This window comes from Citrus clementina, unplaced genomic scaffold (genome assembly GCF_000493195.1).
Source record: "Citrus clementina cultivar Clemenules unplaced genomic scaffold, Citrus_clementina_v1.0 scaffold_2, whole genome shotgun sequence".
Taxonomy (NCBI): Eukaryota; Viridiplantae; Streptophyta; class Magnoliopsida; order Sapindales; family Rutaceae; genus Citrus; species Citrus x clementina.
Genome location: NW_006262688.1, coordinates 29542235 through 29556702, shown reverse-complemented (window position 1 = coordinate 29556702; position 14468 = coordinate 29542235). Strand labels below are relative to the sequence as shown.

General features: G+C 34.1%; 3 protein-coding genes across 5 annotated transcripts in view; all 3 read right to left on the bottom strand.

Moving 5' to 3' along the window:
• Positions 1–2799: 2799 nt before the first annotated feature.
• On the bottom strand, positions 2800–6045 carry LOC18051316 (uncharacterized protein DDB_G0283357). The gene is made up of 5 exons (XM_006448494.2): positions 5787–6045; positions 4982–5539; positions 3812–4256; positions 3544–3621; positions 2800–3233 (listed from the first exon to the last, which is right to left on the bottom strand). Exons 1-5 carry the CDS (start codon positions 5792–5794, stop codon positions 3180–3182), a joined length of 1143 nt encoding a protein of 380 aa, XP_006448557.1. The 5' UTR covers positions 5795–6045; the 3' UTR covers positions 2800–3179.
• Positions 6046–8474: 2429 nt separating this feature from the next.
• On the bottom strand, positions 8475–10522 carry LOC18051315 (transcription initiation factor TFIID subunit 11). 3 transcript variants are annotated; one of them, XM_024192020.1, is made up of 5 exons: positions 10341–10522; positions 9819–10226; positions 9619–9718; positions 9228–9385; positions 8475–8914 (listed from the first exon to the last, which is right to left on the bottom strand). In XM_024192020.1, exons 2-4 carry the CDS (start codon positions 10221–10223, stop codon positions 9258–9260), a joined length of 633 nt encoding a protein of 210 aa, XP_024047788.1. In that variant the 5' UTR covers positions 10224–10226; positions 10341–10522; the 3' UTR covers positions 8475–8914; positions 9228–9257. The 3 variants fall into 3 exon arrangements, with proteins under 3 accessions (XP_024047788.1, XP_006448556.1, XP_006448555.1); XM_006448493.2 differs by lacking the exon at positions 10341–10522 and having other exon boundaries at positions 9819–10329; XM_006448492.2 differs by lacking the exon at positions 10341–10522 and having other exon boundaries at positions 9271–9385; positions 9819–10329.
• A 939-nt stretch (positions 10523–11461) lies between these two features.
• Positions 11462–14468, bottom strand: part of LOC18051314 (actin-related protein 2/3 complex subunit 2A) — a 4516-nt gene continuing 1509 nt past the window's right edge. The window contains exons 4-10 of the mRNA XM_006448490.2: positions 13793–13962; positions 13371–13448; positions 12597–12729; positions 12423–12514; positions 12125–12181; positions 11888–11959; positions 11462–11794 (exon numbers count right to left, since the gene is read on the bottom strand). Of these exons, the coding sequence (XP_006448553.2) occupies positions 11750–11794; positions 11888–11959; positions 12125–12181; positions 12423–12514; positions 12597–12729; positions 13371–13448; positions 13793–13962 (647 nt within the window). The 3' untranslated portion in view covers positions 11462–11749. The remainder of the gene's footprint in view (positions 11795–11887; positions 11960–12124; positions 12182–12422; positions 12515–12596; positions 12730–13370; positions 13449–13792; positions 13963–14468) is intronic.

Here is a 14468-nt window from a genome sequence, read left to right as displayed (position 1 = left end):
CATCATTTTTGGGAAACCAGGGGGTTCCCCCCATCACCTTGGGGGGGGGGGGGGGGGGGGGGGTCTCTCTTCTTCTTCTTCCTCCAATTCGCGCCTGAAAACAAGGACATGCATAGATATTGTTGATGATTCTGCAAGTCAAAGAGTACACATAATATTTTCCTCATATATAACATAATATTATATTATTATATCTCATAGGATGGATAGCCATGAATCATTTTTTTTTAAAAAAGCACAATAGTGGGTCCTAGAAGAAGTGCTTAAAATTGATGCATGAGTGTAACATATATACAGGAATTAATTAACTCAGATCTCTGGTTGTGTCTAATATTTTCTATGCTTTAGTGGTGATAGTTCGTGATTTTTTAAGTAGAAATTGATAAATTTATATCTCGCATATCTACCATGAAGCGAACTCAGCTGCAGATTTCATGACAAATATGGCTCACTTAGTACCACATGATTTACATTTATTCTCTAACCTGTCTGTGGGTATTTATTCTATTATTTCATAAGATATGTTTGGGGTTTGTCAACCCCGCCTTGTTCCTGTCTAGCTAGTCATGATGAGCCCCTTTTAATAAAAAAAAAACTTATTATATACGTATATGTATAAACGCACACACACTCATCAATTGTTTCTAGCCCACGTAGGGCTGCTTGTTAATTTGTATAGCTATATGTGTACACACACACACACATTTTGATGATGTGTGCTGGTCCTTGTTGCCTTATCATTTTCATGATCACATCGCAGGAATCCCGACCCTAGCGAGTCTCTCTTTTAGACTTATAAATAATGTTACGCCGATGTGAACAATGTGATAATTATTGGACAGCTCACAAATTTATTAGGGAAACATTGATTAATTAGTTCATATATACATATCCACATTTCTCTCGTTGATTTTCACTACTGCATGCCTGAGCTGATCATGAGATATGGGAGGGAGCCAGGGATTTGCTTCCCTTTTTTATTATTTTTTATTTTTCTTCTTTTAACAGCTAGCTAGGATAATTATGAACTGGATCAAGAGCCTCATCATTTGGAAAAACTAATACTATAGATATAGTTTGAATGTGTAATTATTATTCAGATATGTGCCAAGTATAAATCTGAGGCACATAAAGTCATTGCCTTTTGCAATTTGCTCGGAGAATACAATAATTTATCTGGGGTTTTTCTGACGTGGATGGTGAGATTGTTCCTATTTGCCAGCCAGCTAGCGGCAAGGAAATAAAATAAAATAAAATAAATAAAATTACTGGTGACTAATTCTAGACATGGATAACACATTTTGATACATAAAACCAACTTACACATGACTAATGCTTGACATAATTTCTTGTACAACTAAAAGATTAATTCCCCAATTTTATGTACTTATATGACGTGTTGAAGACTCACTGAAAGCCCAAAATTTCATGTCACGATTACCAAAGCAGCATATATCCCAAAATTTTTATCTCTAAGAATATGATGTTGTCGTCGAACTATTTACTATATTATCACAAGTGTTGTCTTACTAATTGGCACATTATTTATTGTGCAATTATCACTGGAGAATAATAGTACTTAGTGTTATATAATTTTTTTTTTTTTGAAATTAGTGTTGTATATAAACTACGAATGCATTAGTTTCGAAAAAAAGAAAAAAAAGAAAAAGAAATTATAGATGAATGAATATTGTTGTGTACTCTTGAATTTTTTTCATCTTTCGCTAGATAAAAGTGTATTATCATTAGGCAGTCTCTATCTTACATGCACTTATCATTAATATCATTTCTTCTCTCAAAAAATGAGAGTGCATTGTCAATAAAGGGTCGACGTGTGCCATTCTCAGTAACGAAGTTATTCTTGAGGCCCGTTATATGGTTTGGTGGGCTGGGTGCCTGCATCTTACAAGTTTAATCCACGTAGCTTTGCGACTGGTAAACGAGCCCATTGAGTAAGTCAACCAATAAAGAGAGGAAATTGGCCAACACATTCGGTTTCTCAAGATCATTTGAACGAGATTTCGATTGAAATAACTAAAAGCAAAATTTTAACTTTGCAATGCTTAAAAAATAAAAAAAACTATTTATTACCTTTTTCTCTTTTTACAAACGGTGAAATGCATAGTGATTGGTTCCTTTGATAAATTTTCTTACAATTAGGGTGCTTTAATTCAATTTCATTTAATATTTTATAGGGTAAATTTTGGGTTCTACATTGTGAGATGATAATCTTCAAAATATCACTTAAATTATTGTAAACCTCAGCTTACGGCTTACCACTTATTTTTACTGAGGAGATTAAAAAAAATTAATCCTTTCTATTTTTCCCTTCTCTTTTCAGGATAAATTAAAACTTAATATAGTTTAAGAAGTATTTTAAAAATTATTATTTTACGAGGATTGAATAATGGCAAATAAAGTGGTGACTTAATCACTTTTAAGATAATAAATAACATAAGAAAAATTCAAATAATTAAATTATTTTTTTAGTATAATAATAAATTTGCATTGAAAGAAACAAAATGCTATCTTATTACAGTTGTAAAGCAGACGAACATGCTGAAAAGGAATGTGTCGAATTCAAAAGAGTCCATCGTGGTAATTTGCCTATCATTTTCCTCATTTCTTTTCAGTATCATTATGTTTGTATATTTTTTCCATTTTTTTTAATCAATTTAAAAAATGAAGAAAAGGTAAACAAGAAAAAATAAATTGAAAGGTCAAAAAGCTGCTTTTGCATTGATATAGAGAAGAGGGCAGAGAAAAAAAGAAGAAGCGCATGATTGAAGAAGCAAAGAATTTAACATAATGGAGGGTAAAAATAAATAAATGAAGAGCCGGTGACGAAAGCCCTTCAGCCAATTTGTACGATAAACGAGTTAGTTGGCTCTGCTGAATCCATCAACATCACAATATTGCATTTTGCACGCAGGGCGATTGAAGAAATAATTAAAGAAAACATGGCAAGCCTGCTTTCTCCTTTTCATTGCTTGTTTGTTGTCAGCAAGGGTTCAGCTCTGCTCGGACCCATTTCACCATTTTAACAAGCTGTTCTTCGCACATGCAGGTAAGCTATTCTCAACAAAAGGGGTAGGCAGCCGAGGCTCAGGCTCAGGCTCTCTCAAAACTTGATTTGATTTCAAGGTCAGATTTTTATCACTTTTCAACAATCACTACTACTACTCAGAATCACTCTCCATGCTCTCCATTCCTTTCAGCCCTCTTCGCTTTTGCTGTTCACAAAAATATTCTTAACTATTTCAGTATTTTTCTTTTTCTTTTTTTAAAAAAGAAATGATTCATTAGGTAATAGTAGTAGGACCCATTAATAATCTGTAACCTATATAAATAATATTATAAGACATGCACGCCATGTCTCTTTTGCAACCGTGTATTCGACGCTTAAAATAAATGCCTGTGATTAATTTTAAAAGAAAAAAACAAACACCTAATTGAAATTTATTCGCCTTTAGCCCTTTTATTTTATTTTATTTTATTTAAAAAAAAAAAAAACAAGGGAGACTGAAGAGGAAAATTAATCACCTTCTTGACACTTTTCTTCTCTCTAACCTCATACCGACTCTTCGTTAAATCAGAGAGCCACATCCCCGGAAAACAATACTGCCAAATAAACACCAAAAATAAAATAAATGAACAAATATAATGCTTGTTTATGAAAATGAAAATTAGGTCAACAGATAAGGAAAGATATAAATAAATTATTATTTTTTTTGAAAAAGAAAAAAAAAAACAGATTCATTTTTATCTTTCTTCTTTCTTTAATCCGTGGCTTTTGGATATTGTGTGGTACCTGGAGAGTTCTATCAATATTCTTGGCTCTTTTCTTGGGTCTGTGAGGGAGCTTTGTGCCTTTCATAGCTAGAAAGTCATCTTCTTTCTCCTTTCTAGACAAGGCAACATATATCTTTGGCCACTCGATCACTTCCGCATTAACCTTTTGGGCAACTGAAACTGAAACTACTGTGTTACTTGTACCGGCGGCAACTGCAGCTACAGCTCCAGCCCCAGCCCGAGTCTCTTGCTCTGATCGAACTGGGGTTGTAGTTGCAGCACTATCAGCTCTTGTTATAGATCCATTTGTTGTGTTCTCGTCTTTTCGTATCTTTTTGTCCAATTTTTCTGATGAATGAGGAGATCTTTTGCCCACGGCAGATCTTGAAACACCCCGGCTACTATCACCGGCTGCGTTTCGTGATGGAGACCCATTTGCTGCTGCCGGTCGATCTTCTATATTCCTGATCATGGTAAATGTAATAGATGATCAAAATATAGCTGCTCGGTTTGATCGAATTTTATTGACTCTTTCACAAGCACACAACAAAATACTCGGACAGCACCAGAAAAATAAAAAAGACCAGAAATTAATATTTAACAGTAACAAGTGAAATATCTGGAAAACAAAAACAACACACAATGTAATTTTCGGAAAGAAATATTCGAAAAATTCAATTAGATAGTAAAAGGAGGACTAAAAAATGAATTTTCAAAGAGATGGCATCATTTTCAAGATCCGGACAAAAGCATTAATCAATGACTCCATCAAGAAAACAAGTAAAAGATGAACCGGAAGGGGGATGGGTAAAAGGTAGTGGATAGTCCAGATGCCAAGAGATCATTCATTTGCTCATCGTTTAAAGGGTATAAAAGTAAACTCACTAATAAAAATTAAAAAAAAAAAGGTTGCAAATCGTTTAGAGAAGCCTCTTCACACAAATAAGGAGTGGTGGGTTAGAACAGTAGATCCTAACCCAAATTGATTGCCCAAAATTCTTTCCCATCAAACCAATAAACCCCCTAAAATAAATAAATAAATAAATAAATAAATAAAATCAAATAAAATTAAATCATTCCCCACCACATACAAAGTAAAAGAGAAAACTCTTAACCCAGAGAAAAACATAAACGTAAAATTAAGAACAATGAAAAAGTGCAAATAATAATAATAATAATAATTTGGTACCTGTTGTTAATGAATCCGGAGGAATCTTTGGTTCTGAGATTAGAAGGTCTAGTGGAGGTAGAGGTAGCATTGGAAGGGTGAGAGTGAGGCGGTGGGGGCGGAGGCTTGTCGATGAAGGGAGATCCTGCTCTTCTATGGAAAGGAGAAGAAGACGAAGAATCATCATTGACACTGAGTGAACGGATCTCAGTTCTAGAAAGCCTTGCTCTCTTTTTGTGACCCCACTGCAATTGCAGCAACACATCTCCTCCTCTACCGTTGCTAAGCTTGTTGTGGTCTGAGAGCGGAGAAGCAGAAGCAGTCGTAGTCGTATTGTTGTTGTTGTTGTTGTTGTTGTTAATACTATGATTATAGTGATTGGTATTGTTGTTTTCTTGTGACGGCGGCGGCGGCGGCGGCGGCGGCTTCGATGGGGATCTGAATCTGAAGCCGCTCTCAATTCCGTTGGTAGTGGTTAGGACGGTTTTGGTCCCGTTTTCACCTTCTTCTCTACATCTGAAGCTGGATTTTGAGCCATTATTGCTCAGCGGATTATAATCTGGGCTCACTCTCTGATATCTGTAAAAGAAAACAACCAAAATGAGGAATCAAAAGATCCGCCGGTCGATCAATTAACAACATATAAACAATTTGTTTCAGCTCAAATTCCATTATAGTTTGAGGAGATAAACAGCACGATGCAACTGCCGAATCTCATTGGATCCATTAAATCTAATACAAACAAACAAACAAAGCAGCCCATTCCCCAGAAGGGCATGTGCGTGCGTGCGAGCAGATGAGACGAAGAGGGTCATTGAAGGCTAACCTCATCATGATCAACGGGAACAGCTAAAACAAGTGTTGAATGGAAAAGCAACGTAGGGTAATCTTCAATATGAAACGGCGACGTTCTTCAGTTTTTTTTTTCCTTTCTTTATTCTTACAACAAAAGAAAGAAAAGAAAAAAGGGGGGGGGGGGGGGGGCGGGCGGAGGCAGAGAGAGTTGTTGAGGATGAACAAACAATGGAGGAAGGAAACCTGCTGTGGTGCTGTGTTGAGGCGATGCCCATATTATTTATATAAATACTATTATAAATAAATAAAACATAAATATAAAATTATAAATAATGGAGCGGTAATTAGTACAGTAGGCTTTTAATCTTTGGCAAAGGTGGGACGTGCTTTTAACCAGTGATCACCTTCTTAGTTTTATTTTATTTTTTCTTCTTTGTTTTGTTTTTCTCCCCATAAAGTGATTGGCATAATAACATCTAGATCCCTGGATTTTATATATTCTCTGCCAAGAGCAGACATTTCTCCTTGTATACTCTTAAAATGACTCAAATGCCCTTTAGCGACTCAGTGTTTCAATTGTTTTTGAATTATTTGACACAAAAAGAAAACCTGTGTATTTTATTCAAGGTTTTCAAAACATTAGGGGCCTAGATGTTATTATTTATAAAGTTCAATTTGACTCCGTGACCTAATTTTGTTTTTCCATTTATAGTCACAGTGAAAGCTTCTTTATCTTTACAATATTATTAATTAAAATTTTTCATGATAATTATTAACATTTAATTGCTCTATACTTTTGCTTAATAAGCCTATCCTGTCGTCATAAAACCCTAACAACTCATTGTTTCCTAACATTAACCCTAACTCTCTTTCGTAATTTTATCATTTATTATTATTATTATTATTATTATTATTATTTATATACATTCCATTATTTTGAAAATATTTGACATCATTTTTTTTCCAAACGCATAACATTATGCTTATTCACTTTGTATAGTTAATTGGAATACTTAATAGTGCTACATTTTATGTGTCATCAATTGAGTAAGTTATAAAAACAATATGTTACTAATTAATAATAAAATCAATTAATAACATGCACATGGTATTAAAAGATTGGTGACACATAAGTAGGTATTCCAACTAAGAGCTAATTTGGTAATGATGTAGCTTTTAAAATAATTGCTATTAGTCGTGCTGTAAAATAATCAGTTAAACATTTGGTAAAATTTATTTTAAAAAATATTGTGAGTTTTAAAAACAGTCATGTGTGTTAGGTAAATCTTACTCTAAATCTATTGTAAAAATATAAATAATTGGATTAGACATAATGCTGAACATAATTTATTTACACATTTATAAACATGCATAAAATATTTTTAATTTTGTGTATGTAATAATTGATAATTAAAATAATATTTTATATTATTTTTATTTTGTTATCTCAATATAATAAGTAGTAATAATAATCTCTTTAAAGTTAATAATTTTATTTTCTAACTTGTAAGGATAATTTTAGATTTTTATTATGTATATAACAATATATACGAAATTGTATTAAATATAAAAATGATTATCAAAATCAGATTTTAAAAATTACTCCTTTCTTACTTTTTCAAAATCTGCTACAAGATAGAGTGACTTTTGACAAAAGTAATTTTTTAAAAAAATTACCAAATACTAAAATTAATTTTTAACTTTTCAAAATCACTTTTGAACCTCCTAAAAATAATCCTAAATGAGCCCTAACTATCTAAGTTTAACAATGACATTCAATTTTAAACGAAAACATTCAAATTATAAATATCTGTATTTGTGCATGGAGATAGGGTATGATGAAGTTTGTGATTAAAAAAAATAAATAATAATAATAATACATAATTAATATACCCGTACACTTGTTTAGTGAACGAATAGAAAGATTTTCAGAATTTCTTGAGGAAATTTATCATTTTTATTGATTGAATAATAATTTTCACATTTGCAAAAAATTATACATGTATACAAATAATTAATATCATAGGTGTAGGGTGCGAAATCTTATTTTTAAACTAATGATTACTCGGAGGCGTGAGCGTGACGTTGCGAGCTTAAAATATTGACAGTCTAAGCTATTTTCACGGGGATTAAAAAGACTAAAATACCATCAACACATCATTAGCTTCGCAAAGTCATCATCAGATCCTAATTGAGAAAACAAAAGGCATCTTTCTTTATAATTTTCCATGAGTCAAGATTCTAAAACCTACAAGGAATCTAGTAGTTTCGGGGGAAAAAAAAAGGAAAAAAACCTCCAATTTCCATAAATTTCACCTAATAAACAGCTCCTCAACTACGAGAATTTCCACCTATCAATCTAGCAGAGAACTTGACTCTTGATTCGTATATCTCCAAAACAGTTCGAAATCTCGCAAGTTTTTGACAACGGAGATCGTCAAATTATTCTGTTCATTTATTTGTTCTCTTTTCGAGGAGTGGGATCCTTCCCTATTTAATTTTCTAACCATGAATGTTTGCCAAATGTGGCGGCAAAGAGGCTGGTTCTCATGTCAAATAATGCCTTATTTTGTTAATTTTTGTTGATGATGTCTAATACCCCCAAGATGTCTCCCTAATAGCATGCATGCCTGCATGGCATGTAAATATTGGTAGATTTACTAAGATCTTTTGCCAAAAAATGTTAAAAAGATTTTGTTATTCTATTTGTGTTCTATGGTAGATACAAGGGGCATAAAGTTCACGTTTATATAACAAAAAAGATCACAAATACAAATCATATGACAAAGAAAGAGGACGAACGACAGCTGTTTGCTGCTTCATTTAACTTCACATCCTAGTGCAAAATTCTTGAGCCACACAATAACGAGAACAATCCACTAACTGCAACATCACAATCCCCCATTTCAGGGAGGAAGAGCTGCATATACATTATTTTCAGCCTTGCAAAGCAACGTATATCTTCTACTTCTCAGCTGTCTTCGTCGATTTGCTTTTGCCGTTCTAGATTGTATGTTGAAAAATAACCCAGTGATGCTAGACAGCATTACAAGCTTGCAAGAGCAAAAAAGGATTTGAATATTGGAGTTTTAGGACCTGTTTGGAACCGAGGTGCATAATCTTTTTACCCAATCAGCTGCTGAGAAATGAACTCTCTAGCTGTTAAAATGATAAATGGAGTCATGAGGTGTCATAAATAAGTTGTTAACCAAACACTAAAGCTACCATATTTTCATTCACAGACTTGCCCTAAATTCAGTAGGTTGATTATGCATTTTGATATATATCATATCATGTATGTCAAGAAAAGTTGAAACAGACATCAGTAAAATCATGCCCTGTCTAGTTTGATTACCATATCATAACAGACAATTCAAGTGGGCAAAATGAGATCTCAAAATGCATAATCACCAAAGTGGTTTATGCATGCTTGAAAACTAAATCAAAGCTTTACAAGCATACTCCAGCTTACCTAAATAATAAGAAATCAGAAGATTTGCAGTTATCGGAACAACCTTGGAACTGATCTCTTTGGTACTTTGCCCTCAAGCTTTAGTCGTCTATAAGCTTCTCTGATGTGGCAAGGCCTGATTGGCCCAGATTCATTCCTCTCCATCATAACCATTCGAGCTGCAAAACCACAGAAGAAAAGGTGATTCAAACTTCTAAACACAATCTTTGATGCATATTACACAAACCACCAATTCACAGCTAAGGTTTTGGGTTTCTAAAGACTTTAAAAAAAAGCATTAAACCATTACTATTTGAAGTATTCAGACCTTTCCCCTAGCCATATGACTTATCTTTTACTTAACATATTCATCAATTTGCAAACAAAATTAGGGTAATATTAACACAAAAACCTGTTTCAACAAGTTCACCGACAAACATTTTAGCAATCCCACAGACCACAATCGTCATTGGTAAAGAAATTTTCTGGCTCCCGGTGATGCTCACCAACAACTGCTTTCACAAGACAAGAGAAATGTAATCAATACAATAAAGTCACGGAGAACATAAACAATCGAACCAAGTTCAAAGAGTTAAGGGATGCAATAAATACCCTTCTCATGTTGGACTTCTGAAGTGCAGATCTCCGAAAGGACTCGTACCGATTCATCTGGTCCTCAGTGAACTGATTAAGAATAGCTTGCATCTTGGCCATCTTAGCAGGGTCAGAACTAGAAGGGAACTTGCCAAGTTCCACATCCACGTTTTCGTCGTCTTCTTCGTCATACTCATCTTTATTCTTGGACATGGTCATCTTAGCAGCAGGGTCAGCAGACACGGACATTGGAGCTTGACTCTCTAGATTATCAAACTCATCTTCTAACTCGCCGGTAACGGCGGCAGTGGCAGAACCAGCAGCGGTACCAGTCTGAGGTTGAGTCTCAATCTCTAACTCATCCGGGGAATCCCCGGGCGATTCCTCCAATGCTGCCTCAAATGGGTCCTTTGACTGTTTCATCCTCTGAACCAATACCATACGATGCAATTTCTTAATTGACCTAGACCCTAGGGTTTCTAAAAAGCCAAAACCCTAAATTGAATACTAAAAATAAATTAGATTAACAAAAAGCAATATCTCAATTTCGCATAATGGAGAAGAGAGGGCAGCAGCAGCGTGGGCCAGGTGTTAGTTACTGTGGACGGCGATGGGTTAACGCCAATTTGCCCAGGACCGAGATGGATGACGCCGACCATAATAAGAAATTTCTTTATTCTTGTATTCCGATGGACTAGTTGGGGTAATTTTTAAAAACCTCCCCTGAGGTTTGGGCTTGTTGTAAGTAGATGACGAGAATTGATTTATTTATAAAAAATTCCCTATCGTCAGTTAAGTTTAACATTGACCGTTAGTTGACCGTACAAAGACAATATTATCCTTAACAATAATTTGTAAACGAAAATAACTAAAAAAAACCAAAATTATTGGTGCAAAAAGCACAAATCCTATTTTTTGACAATTTTATCCTTGTCAATTCTAAAAATTTACAATATCATAGGTAAAGATTATGACTATTTCATTTTTAAATTTTTAATTTTATCTTTCTTGTAGGAATTTTAAGGAAATATCAATAATTTAAAGAGGATTTTTTAATTTTTTAATTTTAATTTTTTATAAGAACTTTAAGAAAATATCAATAATTTAAAAAGTGTAAAATAGCTAATAATTTTGGTTTTTTTTTTTAGTTATTTTCGTTTATAAACTATTATTAAGGGTAATATTGTCTTTGCACGGTCAACTAACGGTCAATGTTAAATTTAACTGACGGTAGGAGATTTTTTACAAATAAATCAATTCTCGCCGTCTACTTGCAACAAACCCAAACCTCAAGGGAGGTTTTTAAAAATTACCCGGATTAGTTGTGGCCGAGCCTATTATAAAAACAATGTAGTCCAATCAGTCTGTGTGACGCCTTTCATAAAAGAAGTCTTGTGCTTCTATTCCATTTTACTAATATGTCCCTCAGTTTTTATCAAATTTACAATTTTTAGTATTGCATTTGTATACCATACTAGAATTACAGGAATTTCTGTCACCCAGGTAAAATGTTGGGAGAAAGCCATTAACTCATTCAGCTCCAAAGACACTCAGGGAGAAAAATGTAAATATACCATCCAGCTCCATCACATTGGTACAATTCAATTGCATCTTAAAGAAATAATAATAATAAATTAGAATAAAAAAAGGGTAAATCAATGTTTGAAAAGAAAGACAAAATGACTAATATTAAACTCCAAAAGAATAACCTAACAAATTGGAATTTCTTGTTTATAACGGGGCCAGATATAGAAAAGAAAAAATGTAAGTACACATCAGCACCTAACAGAAAAACCCGCTGCCCTTCTCCTCTTCTCAGGAAGCCGAATAAATAAATAGAACTAGCTGGCAGTCTTCTTCTGCCCAGACATATGCAGTTAAGTTATCAAACCCTGGGTGTTTTTCCGTTTCCGTCTCTAACAGAAGGCATTCTGACCATGTCTTCATCATCATGACATTGAATTAGAGCGATGGTCCTTCAGATCCTTGAGGCTCTACAATCCAACATGTAAATTAAAAAATGTAGCCAAAATTAATCACTATAGTTTGACAGGGTGGATATAAAGACAACCAATCTGACCACTTACCAGCCGTTTGAAAGATTTGTTACTCGTAGATTTCTTTAACTTCTCTGCGTCGGGTTTTGCACGATCCAACGTCTATGGAACATTAAAAGTCTTGCATTGGTTAGAAACTGAGCATGTAAAATAATAAATCTCCCCAAAGAGAATAATTAAAATATTTTTTTTTGTCAAATTTTAAACTAATAACAAAGCAACCCAGAAAACTTTAAGAAAATAGCCAAAAGAAAGTGCAAGCACTACCCGAATCATAGATTCTACACGACGCCTCATTCGTGTATGCATGAAACCCTCCGAGCACTGAGAAAGATTAGTGGAAATAAATTGTGAAGAATCAAGTCAAAGTAAGCACAGCTCAATGGCAAATGGTAAAACTCAAATAAAGATAAAATAATCAAAGATTATCCAACTGAAAAATACCAAGTATGATCTTGGCACAACGTGCTTTGCATTGTTTTTTTTTATTTCACGTTACCATTCTAATCTATGCAAGAGTTTCAGATAAACTACTAAGTGCTGAACGATTGATAAGGAAACCCACCTTAACATGATAACTAACATATGCATGGAAAGTTGATAAATTCCAAACTGTACGATCCAATTTTTTCCCTTCCACGTGTCGGGGAAATATCACTACAGTGGGTCGAAAACATTAAAAAGTTATAACAAGAATAAAAAAGAAAGAAACAATCTGTACTCATTCATCTGATATTACCAAAAGTAACAAATCCAGCATTGGCAGATAACGTTTCAGAAGGAACTCCCTTCAGTTCCAGTGGCGGAGAAGAGGACCACATGCAAAGAGGTGCGTTATTAAGTCCAGCAGTACGTCTTGCTTCCACAAATTCCTGAATACCCAAGGAGAATTAAGGAAACATTACAGAAAAATACGAATTGAAGCTAAACCTTCATGCAAAATAGCAATCATCAATCTTTTAATAATCTAGAAAATTCATAGAATCTTCGTTTGAGGGAAGTAAAAGTTGGTTCTGAACATCCTTGATATTTTGAATTAGGAGTGACAATTTGTAACATGACCCACCAACACAAAACAAAGATAACATCAACTTAGTGGGATAAAGTCGAACTTAATCGTGTCCATGTTATATTTGTATCAGTCCATTTAACCCAATAAATAGATGTATCAAGCTCAGATTGTATCCCCTAACCTGTGAATTTGTTTAATGATACAAATTGTTATCTGTGTTGTCTCAGATTGTTTAATGACTAGAACCATTCGATTTGAATTTGTTTAACTGGTAATGTCGGACAAACTTGTGTAAAAAGTCGTGTCATGTTATCCACTAATACGTGGGTTCTATTCGTTTTGGCTTTTAAATCCCTGACATGATCAATTAAAATCATTTGACACCCCTACCTCAACACAACAGAAACGCAACTTGCCAATATGAATTGCCACCAATATTTTGAATCCATGTTGCAATATCAAAACTTCAAGCTAGTAGGCAAGATTATTTACTAACTGTACCTGCAGGAAGGAAGTAGCAAGAACAGTATCTATGGAGTCATTGAATCGCATAGGAAACACCACAGTCACCTTTTCTGCCTGCATTAACAAGTGCACTGTTTACTCACATAAACCAGAAGTATTGCCACATCATACATGTAAATAAATGAAAAGCCATGTGGACAAGTACCCAGATCACACAAGCTCTGCAAAAACATAAGACCTCAATTTGAAAAATAACAGATCCATCTTTATAGAAGGACTAAAAGTGAAAACAACTCTCAGCTGAAAAAAATATGGAGTAAGAAAGAGAAGAGGGAAAATGATATTCAGCTCTGAAAGATTTCTCTTGGAATCAAGTTTTGCCAAATTCTATTGTACAAAATAATGACAAATATATAACAAGGAGAACCAACACAGCTAAAAGAGACTTATCACTGTACCTGAGGAATAAGGAAAAATGACTCCTTCGGTCGATGCACAAGGGCAAGAAGCTGATCTATATCAGAAGCAACAGTCTTTGATGCAAGATGTTTTAGTACTACTCTTAATGGGGCACCTAACACCACTTCCCTAACAGATGCAATCTTCACCAAAAGAGCATGTTTGTTCTCTGCAGAAAATCAAAATAAAAACTGTCAAAAATGGTACTAAAAGTGATTAAAAGAATAAAAATTTAGAGGCCAGTTCATTTTGTTTATGTATGTTATGGGTTTTGTGGTCCACGTGGCACTACAACCAGTCAGGGCTAGTTTACTCTTGTGTTTCCACACTACCTTATCTTAAAAGACTTTCCCCTCTACGTCATTCTTCTTTACCCATACTAAGAGATTGAGCAAGATCATTTCTTTAATAAATAAGTGGAAAGAGTTGACAGCATAGAGCACATAAGACTTTGCAACTATCTTCAAGAAATGTCCCATCTTCCCTATCATATTCACTCAAACTGCATATCATGCAGTTGCCAGGATATCAACCAGGACAGGAAAAACAGACTCACCCACCAATTACTCATGTATCACCGCAAAACGAACACAAATTTTCAATTCCCTAATCTCGGAAGCAGCTATTCACGGCATGATTATTGGTGTACAGCTCAATGACGACTAAACAAAAATG

Excerpts from the sequence above, each read along its gene's own strand:
- LOC18051316 (XM_006448494.2), bottom strand. Across the intron at positions 4,257-4,981 it reads TCCGGATTCATTAACAACAG|GAATATAGAAGATCGACCGG; the intron begins GTACCAAATTAT and ends TACCATGATCAG. Across the intron at positions 3,622-3,811 it reads ATATTGATAGAACTCTCCAG|TATTGTTTTCCGGGGATGTG; the intron begins GTACCACACAAT and ends TTTATTTGGCAG.
- LOC18051315 (XM_006448493.2), bottom strand. The coding sequence starts at position 10,241 with ATGGTATTGGTTCAGAGGATGAAACAGTCAAAGGACCCATTTGAGGCA. Across the intron at positions 9,719-9,818 it reads AGAAGTCCAACATGAGAAGG|TTGTTGGTGAGCATCACCGG; the intron begins GTATTTATTGCA and ends TTGTGAAAGCAG. Across the intron at positions 9,386-9,618 it reads CGGTGAACTTGTTGAAACAG|CTCGAATGGTTATGATGGAG; the intron begins GTTTTTGTGTTA and ends GTGGTTTTGCAG.